At 34.9% G+C, this 9722-nt stretch overlaps 1 protein-coding gene across 1 annotated transcript in view; it reads right to left on the reverse strand.

Moving 5' to 3' along the window:
- The window catches only part of LOC103074859 (protein transport protein Sec24B), a gene marked incomplete at its 3' end in the record, with an annotated part of 80739 nt that overhangs the window by 14811 nt on the left and 56206 nt on the right, over positions 1-9722 (reverse strand). Inside the window, exons 6-7 of the mRNA XM_007452166.1 lie at positions 7383-7594; positions 860-1044 (exon numbers count right to left, since the gene is read on the reverse strand). Of these exons, the coding sequence (XP_007452228.1) occupies positions 860-1044; positions 7383-7594 (397 nt within the window). The remainder of the gene's footprint in view (positions 1-859; positions 1045-7382; positions 7595-9722) is intronic.

Raw genomic sequence — 9722 nt, forward strand, 5'->3', positions numbered from 1 at the left:
ACTAATCCTACAAGGAAGAAATGTTGTCTGTGATGTTGTTGTGAATCAGAGTTGTTTGTGAATGTTGTCTGTGAATCATAGTTTACTTTTTGAGGAGAGATTCCACAAGCAGGAGGATGTCTGGGTGCAGAGGAATATCCTATTCTTAGGAGACAGAAGAAAGGAAAGCAGGTAGTAACAGAGAACTTTTGGTTTTGGGGGCACTATGAGGTAAGTAACAGAGCTCATCCAACCCAGACGATACACCAGGGGTTTGTGGCCACCAGATGGAGGCTGCCAGCTAAACTTCTCCATAAGGTGAGGAAATATTCAATAAAGAAAATCCAAATCTAAATTCAGGCTGGATAAATATGCCTGGGGGCAATGGTCTTCTCATTCTACACTGAGTGGGAAAAGAAAATTCAGAGAAAAATTATTTATCTAAACCTGTTCTTGGGATCACACAAATGACGTCTGTATCCTTTTCAAGCAGAGACTGAAGTGCATAAAATTTTAAAGATTTCACCTTATTTAGAAGACATCAGAAGTTACTACTGGTGAAAAGTGAGGAAAAAGAAATTTAAGAAAAAAAAATATAGTTAGATTTGGGTTTCTAAAACCCTTCACTAAAATAGAAAAAAATTTTCCTAGCATTAGATGATAGGGAATGAGATTGGATGGCGACAGAGATGGGGACAGGATCCAATGACCTAAATTGAATTTTACATCTAGAATTTCTATACAAACTAATTTACAAGAGTTCACATTAACAAAACTTCCAATCAAGGAATTAATACCATAGTACTTTTACTATTTTTGAAAGTCACACAACGTTTTTGACAAGGTTTTACTTACTAAAGATTATAAATTAAATACTTACTCTGGGCTACAGTTTAATTTTTTGAGGTCTAAATTCAAGTTAGGTACAGGAGCCCAGACAGGAGTCATGGGTAAAATATTTCTCTCCTGAGTAAGGTTTACAGGTCTCAAACTTTCTGGTTGTGAAGAACTCTGAAGACTCAAACCTCCCAGACTGGAGGACAGCTGGTTCATACCAGGATACTGCTGAAAAGGCAATTGAAAGCAAAACAAAAGAACAATGTTAACAAACAAGAATAAAATTTATTATTCTATATATAGGATGTTAACATACAGAAAAGCAAGAAGATAAAAAAAAAATTTAAATCTGGCTTTGTAACAGTAAAATAACTTAATAGGACAGCTCAGTTCAAAGCACTCTTGAAAAAACTCAAAGCAAAAATGCTGAATAAATTTAGACCTTATTTGCATGATTAAACTCCACAACAAAATTTAAATAATGCTTTTTTCAACATCAAGAATTTGGTTTCTCTGAATATCTTTCTTACTGGAAAAGCAGAGTAAATGCTTGTTTTTAAAGTTTTTTCAATTTTCAGAATGAGTTGATGCCATAGAAATGGCAATGATGTTCAATGAGTTCTGCTTTGCTTATTTTTTGCTTCCCTTTATATTTTTAGTATTATTCTGAATTCATGCCTTTTATTAACTCAAAGTGACTTAACGAATTAGTTACTATTCACTTTGATGGCCAAACTATGCAATCTTTGGCCAGTGAGATCCCCTTAAAGCTGACCCCAGTGTCCTTTTGATATGAACCCATTGTCTTTGTTAGCTTCCTTGCTTTCTGGCATGACATTTTGTACCATTCCTCCTTCAGACTTCAAATTAATCATTTATCCAAAAAAGATTCTTGGCTCCTTTTAAGTAGGGATGGTATCTAGAGACCATAATCTGGATAATAAGGGTGTTCACTGCTAGTGTGCTGTTATTACTTCCAGACTTCTACAATACGTATAGATAGAAAACATAATACATTTGTAAATAGAAGAAAAAGAATAATCAATTCACATTGACATTTCCAATTCAAATTTAAGATGATGGTGTTTTAATTTAACTTTTTTGATTTTATGCCTGCATCTCTCTTCTCTTTTGCTGAAAACCTTGATTCCTAATGGTAACAGCCTTACTTATTTGTTTTATCCTACAATATACTAAAATAGTTCCAAAATGACAACTCTAATATTATTATAAATGTAAAGTTATTAAAGATTTCTTTGTAGTTCTTTTTGTCCTTGGATTATTTCCCATTGAGAACATACAAAATACTGAGTTTTAAGATTAGTTAGAACAATACTTTTTTTTCTGTATCAGAATGTATCCAACGTGATAAACTGGTTTGCTTGTTTTTGTTTTAATTTTTAAGGACTGCTTTTCATCTTTTTTTCCACTTAATAATCTTTTTGGAGTAAACAAAATTTACCTAATTCTAATGTCAAAACTTTACAATAATTCAGAGATATCTTGTTTCACTCTTGATCCCTCCCCCTAAATAACTATTTTTATTAGTTTTTGGTTTAATCTTCCATTGTCTGTATCTACAAATATAAACTAATATATACACTGCTCTAAATATGACCTCTTTTTTCACCTAAAAAAAAAAAAAGTCCTGGCAATAACTCTATGTCTGTATATAGAGATTTTCCATATTCTTTTTTGTAGTTATCAAGCACCCCATTATGTGAATGTACTGCAGAATTCCAGCTAATCAGTGCAAAATGATAAAGTCAGGAAAATCACTATTTTACAACCCATATGGAACTAAATGATACAGGTAATGGTCATCTGGAATAGATGATAAACAGATATCAATAGATGATAAAGCCACTGGGTGAAAGCATAATGAGGAACCTCACAATGAAAATATCAGGTTGTCACCATATGAACTCACTAATCAAGCCTAACACCACTAAAAGTGAGACAACCAAGTATTATTATGATGTACACAGAACCAAAATATATTATATTTTGGCTTAGGGAAATAAATAAATGAAGTAATATACCTGACTATAATTGGGCCATTAGATCTAATTTCTAATACATAGAAAATGGAACAGAGGAACGAGTTAAATGATACCACAAGAAGCAATCGGCCAAATTCAGAATGTGCAACATTCTACAGGACAAGAGACCCAGGTTTTTCAAAAGATCAAAGGCACAAAAAATGGAGGTGGAGCTTTGTTTTTAAATTAAAAAGAGAATTAAAGAGACATAAGCAAATGCAATTAGTAAGTCTTGCTTAGCTCCTGATTTGAATAAACCAACTACAGAAGAGCAATACTGAAACAGTCTGGCAAATCTGAAGATGGACTGAATTTTAAACGACATTTAGAAATTATTGTTAATTTTGTTGGATATGATAGTGGTATTACGGTTTGCAAGAAATTATCTTTTCCATCTCCCTGCCTCCCCTTGCCCAGGATTAGCTTTAAAACCCTCAGTAAGAAAAGGTAGGGGTGTGTGTGTGTGTGTGTGTGTGTGTGTGTGTAAAGGATAGGTCAAACAAGTATAACAAACTGTTGACAGTAACTGAAGCTGATGATCCTAAGGAAAAAAAACCAAAACTGGATAATACAAGAGATTCTTTCAGTTTTCAGTAGAGCTGTAAAGGAGGAGACAAAAATGATTACATGGATCAGTAACAGTGTATAATAGAAAACCTCAAATAGACCTAAGTTTAAGATAAGAATTTAGAATTTAAGAATTTAAATTTAAGAATTTAGGATACAAAATAACGGTGGAATATTTAATCAATGAGGAAAGATAGATTATTTAATAAATATCAGTGAAATTAGAGCTAACTATTGAATATATATGGGGGGGAGAAATGAGATTTATTATTTACATTATGTACCAAAACAAAACCTTAAAAGATGCAAAAAAGTGAAATCACCAAAGTAAAAAAATATAGAGAGAGGGAATTTTTCCCTAATCTTAAGGTTGAAAAGACTTTTAAAAGATACAAAGGTAAATGCGCTTCTCTGGTGGCACAGTGGTTGAGAGTCCGCCTGCCGATGCAGGGGACATGGGTTCATGCCCCGGTCTGGGAAGATCCCACGTGCTGCGGAGCAGCTGGGCCCGTGAGCCATGGCTGCTGAGCCTGCGCGTGTGGAGCCTGTGCTCCACAACTGGAGAGGCCACAGCAGTGAGAGGCCCGCGTACCGCAAAAAAAAAAAAAAAAAAAAAAAGATACAAAGGTAAAAACAAAAGAAATTATAATATGACTACATAAAATTAAACATTTCTCCAATTAAGAAAAAAAACATTAAAATTAAAAACAAGTGTCAAGCTGGCAGAAAAAACTGCAATATATTATTAGACAAAAATGTTACAAACTAGAAGAACCTGAATAGAATAATGGTGAAAGAATATGAACAGGGATTTCAGTAAAGAAACACAAATAACTAATAATTATGAAAATAATTCAATATTTTTGCTTATAAAATAGAATACTTGGCATACTTAGTAATACGGAAAAGTAGGCAAAGACACTTTTGCTAGGAATATAAATTGGTACATTATTTCTCCATACCTGACCACCAAATACCGATCAACTACTGTCTGCTATACATCTCCACTTGGATGTCTATTAGGTATTCTAACTTAATATGGCCAGTTCGATTCCTATTCCCAGAACTATTCCTCTGTCTTTACCATCTAAGTAAATATACTACCCTCTATCCAGATGCCCTGCCAAAACCCTAAGTGTTATTGATGCTTCCTTTCTCTCACCCACCACATCCAATCCATCAATAAGTCAAAAGATATCCCTTATCCATCCACTTTTCACTACCTCTGCCAATACCACCTTAGAAGAAAGCACAATCTTCTATTTCTGGGATGATGGCAAAGCTTCCATTTGTCTCCCTGTTTCCATTTTTATCTTTTCAAATACTCCCAGCCCTAATCCGTTCTTCACATAGTAGCCAAATGAGTCTCTAAATACGTAAATCAGATTTCATTCCATTACATAAAATCTCCTATGTTTTCCCTTTGCACTTGAGGTAAAATCCAAGCTTCTGACTATGGTTCTTCCCTAGCTCTCTGATCTGATTCCTATTATTCTTCCCATTGCTAAGTGAGTTCCAGCCACACTGGGACTTTGGTCCTAGAACATGTTAAAGTTGCTCCTGCCTTAACGTTTCTGTATATATGTTTCCTCAGCCTGAAATCCTCTACCCCCAGACTGTTCCATGTCTGGCTTTTCCCATCATTCAAATATTAACTCAAACATAACTTCTATAATGAGGGCCTTCCTGACTGTTTACTCTTTATACCCAATGCCTGCAATTTCTTCCACTCCTCTTGATTCATAGCACTTGTAACTATTTGAAATTAGCTTGTTTTTGTTTTTATTTTTTAAAGTCTTTATTGAATTTGTTACAATATTGCTTCTGTTTTATGTTTTGGTTTTTTGGCCACTAGGCATGGGGATCCTAGCTCCCTGACCAGGGATCAAACCTGCACCCACTGCACTAGAAGGCAAAGTCTTAACCACTGGACTGCCACGGAAGTCCCTGAAACTAGTTTGTTAATTTATTGCTTTACTTACTTACTGTCCCATTGGCCCTGCCTTCCCACCAAGTTGCTTGAGAGAGGGAACTCTGTTTTGTTCACTTAGCTTCCTCTTGTAACCTCAGTGCCTAGAGTAGGGCTGCCACACAGTAGAAACTCAATTAAGTTTTCACTGAATGAATAAGTAGAGAGAAATCCTAAAGACTGGTGAAATTAGGTGCTATGATTCACTAATTTCACCTGAAGAGATTTCATCTAAGGAAATAATGAGACGAATGCACAAGGTTTGTGCACACGTGTGTATTTTGACTTTGACACTCAAGTTATGTCCAACAGTGGCAGACTGGGTGATTATAAAATGTTATGCAGCTATCAGATGAAGGATATGTAATAATATAGAAAGGTTTCCTCTTATGCTGTTCAAGGATTTTAAAAAAATGCAAAACAATGCCCATATTTATCAGCTTATTTGTTTGTGTAAATAAGTCATTTACATGACCAGCTTCTTTACTGGCTTTCTCCTGCAAATGCATACAGCAAGAAACCCAAAAGGATAGCCTCCAACTGTTACTTTTTAAATCTTGATGGTGGGTGTATTGATTGATATTTATTTTCTTCTATTTTGCTTATCTGCATTTTCCTACAGTTGATCATGCACATTCTTTTTTGGTTAAAAAAAAAAGCCATACAGTATCTGTATCTGGTTTTTTACATATTCACTAAAATATTTTTCTATTTTTTATTTTCATTTTTAAACATCAACTTTTTACCTGTTTTTCTACCCTGAAAAACTAATTTTAAGTTTTTTTCTTCCTCAAAGGACAGCCATTGGGGTTTCCCACTACTTAATAAAGGTCATCATAAATAAATGAACACAAAGAAAGCCCTTAGATTTCAGAACCCTCCCACTGGGGTTATACTAAATGCAACATTTAAAGGCATTTCAATTTTACTATAGAAAGCTGCTAAAAGTTAAATTAAAATATTCTAACTAGGATTCAAAAATAAATGGCTGCTTTTAAAATTAGCTTGTTAATGTTAAGATTAGATTAAAATCTATAACCTTGTTTTTAGTACACAGGTAAGAATTTAAAAGCACATCCTAGCTATGTGCTTAAATCATTATTGCTCAGTTACCCTGAAATAATGGTGTTCCATCTGGACCAATAAATATTCATGAAGAATATTTAACAAAATGGAAGGCAGGGAAATCTGTACTAACCAACCACATTTCTCCAGTGCCTCTCCCAGTTTCCTTCTTTCTTCTGTGCTTTAATTCTAAGATTAAATTCCAGGAACAAATGGTTTTCTTATTTCCCCTCTAATTTTCATCAGTTCACCACCACATGAAATTTCTGTAAGGTGAGTCTACTACGAGCAGTTTTTTATTGTAAGTAGAATGCTTCTGCCATTTAAATCGTTTCCTTATATGTTATTTTTTTCCCAATAAATATAAATGTAAAATACTTACTGTCCTATTATTAAACTGATATGGTATTTAACAGGTAACTCCAAGAAAGGTCATGTCAAAAGAGGTCATGGCAGTAATTATGAACAAATGTATTAATGAGCACGTATGTGTATGGAGGCTTTTACCAATTTCAGTTATATGTCACCGAGAGTTCTTCAAGTTAAAAACTGAGGCCAAAATCCCAAACCACACTTATACCATGTCATTTTTTGAGGAGAAAGGCAGCTTAGTAATACAGAATTTAAAATAACATTTACTTTAATTTCCCGATCATAAAATTAATACCTGTACATTGCAGAGCCCCTGAAAAATAGAAGTACAATGCAGAAAAGAAAAATCACAGTAATACCTTTTATCTTCTTCTATGTACGCATGTGTGCACGCACACACACACACACAAACTGGAATCAAATTCTATGTATGTTTGATCTAGACTTACCTGTATTCATACCTATGATCCATTTGAATCAACAGGGATTTGTCAGAATTGATAATAGTTTCACAATTTTTATATGATTTTTTTTTATGACTAAATACATACTTGAGCATACTGCTGGAATCCAGAATATGCTGGGCTACCGGGCGGCACTCCGGAATTAAGTGGTGCTGCAGCATTCTGATATCCAGGCTGCAGAGCCGGATAACCATACCCAAATGGCTTGGCCATTTTTGAAGGCTGAGGAGCAGCTGGAGCTGGAGCAGGGGCAGGAGCGGGATCAGGAGCAGGGCTGCTTGCCGATGAGGAAAGCATGTCTAGCAAAGGGAAAAGCATGGTGTTGACAACTGAAAGTCGGGACTCCACAAATACTCTTGGCTGAGCCATAGCCTTTGGCATCTCCCTTTTTATTAAAACTTTTTTATTATGAGAAATTTTGAACATACACAAAAGTAGAGAGAATAGAATAATGAACCCCATATATCCATTACTCAGCTTTAATAATCATCAGTATTTCGCTAATCGTGTTTCACATGTTCCTACCCCATCTTTTTTTTTTTTACATGTGTATTTACAAGAAAACCCCATTTTGCATCATTTCATTGACAAATACTTCAATTGGTCTAAGATATAAGACCTTTATATTTATGCATATTAAATATATATAATACCACATAGCATATAATATAAATATATATTTATGTATATTAAGAAGTTATTTTTCCTTTTATTCTCTCAGCAGAAATGGCGCTAAGAAGCAGAAGACAAAGCAAAGCAATAAAAAGAGTGTCGGGCTTCCCTGGTGGCGCAGTCGTTAAGAATCCACCTGCCAATGCAGGGGACATGGGTTCGAGCCCTGGTCCGGGAAGATCCCACATGCTGCAGAGCAACTAAGCTCGTCTGCCACAACTACTGAGCCTGTGCTCTAGAGCCCACGAGCCACAGCTACTGAGCCTGCATGTCACAACTACTGAAGCCTGCATGCCTAGAGCCCGTGCTCTGCAACAAGAGAAGCCACCGCAATGAGAAGTCCGCGCACCACAACAAAGAGTAGCCTCCGCACGCTGCAACTAGAGAAAGCCCACGCACAGCAACAAAGACCCAACGCAGCCAAAAATAAATAAATAAAATAAATTAAAAAAAACCAAAAAAAACAAAAAGAGTGTCAACTACTCTTTGCTCTAACTTGCCTTTTTATCTGACCCTGACATTTATTAAAAAAAAAAGTCCATGGAAGGAGTGGCATATTACCACAATCCCCTAGAAGTCTGCTTTATTTGCAGAGGCAAAAATGAAAGTATGAAAGACAGTCTAGAATAGTGTCCAGCTCCTAAAACAATGTCTGGTATGTAGGAGAGGCCAAATAAAATGTAATGAATGAATGTTCTTCCTTTATTTAAATTTAAAACAGAAACTAAAACTTGATTAAAACTGGGGGAAAAAAACTGTAGAAAATTTTATCACCATATACAAGAATAACAACAACAAAAAGTCAAATCTAAAATACATGTGTATTTTAATCTCTCATGTCACTGTATTTCACTGTATATTTTCATATAAAAATTATATTCTTCACCAGCAATCAGACTCTGCAAAAAGAAAATATGTTCTTAAAAGCATCTGACTTAAGAAATTTATTTTTTCAAAGTTTATTGAGGAATCATCTTTCTACTGACTCTCTTTGCTCTCATTTTGAAGAGACTTTTCCAAAACATTCTGCTTTCTATTGTCTTGTGCTAATTAGGCAAGCACTGGCTTACTGGCTTTCTGGTAACTTCCCAGACTTCTTAAAAGGACTAGAGCATCAATGCAGTGTCATATACTTAGATTTCCTGCTTGTCTCTTCTCACTGTGATGGGACTGTAAGTAGAAAGGTCTCTTAACATGACAACAGTCATCAGCTTAAGAAATGAAGAACTGGAGTCCTAAACATCGGGGTCTAAAACTTTTTCCCCCTTTTTTAGGAAAAGGACAGTATTTCATACATTTCTATAGTCCCTAAGATCTACCTAGTACCTGACACATAGACTTAATTCAGTTAATCTTACTGTGATAGATGTTCACAGCTTTCCTTAATTTTGGTGCAGTATAAAATAGCTAGAAAATTTACCTAAGGTTATTCACTTACTGTCAAAGCACAGTTCATAACAAGATTAAGATTTGTTGATTAAATGAATACAGATAAACACAGCAAGGTCTAACTCCAAGGCCATCATCTTTTAACTATACCACATTAGATGTTTTATTTCAGGTTAATTTGAAGCTCATGAAATACGACAGTTGAATAAATAGTATTCATCTTTTAGTGAATGAAGTAACTCTTCTAGAATATTTTGACAATGGTAATTGCTTTTGGAATGGTCCACAACTTTTTACACACACACACACACACACACACTCTCTCTCTCTCTCTCTCTCTCTCTCTCTCACAGATCCCTAGGGAAA

This window comes from Lipotes vexillifer, unplaced genomic scaffold (genome assembly GCF_000442215.2).
Source record: "Lipotes vexillifer unplaced genomic scaffold, Lipotes_vexillifer_v1.1 scaffold22, whole genome shotgun sequence".
NCBI classification, from domain to species: domain Eukaryota; kingdom Metazoa; phylum Chordata; class Mammalia; order Artiodactyla; family Lipotidae; genus Lipotes; species Lipotes vexillifer.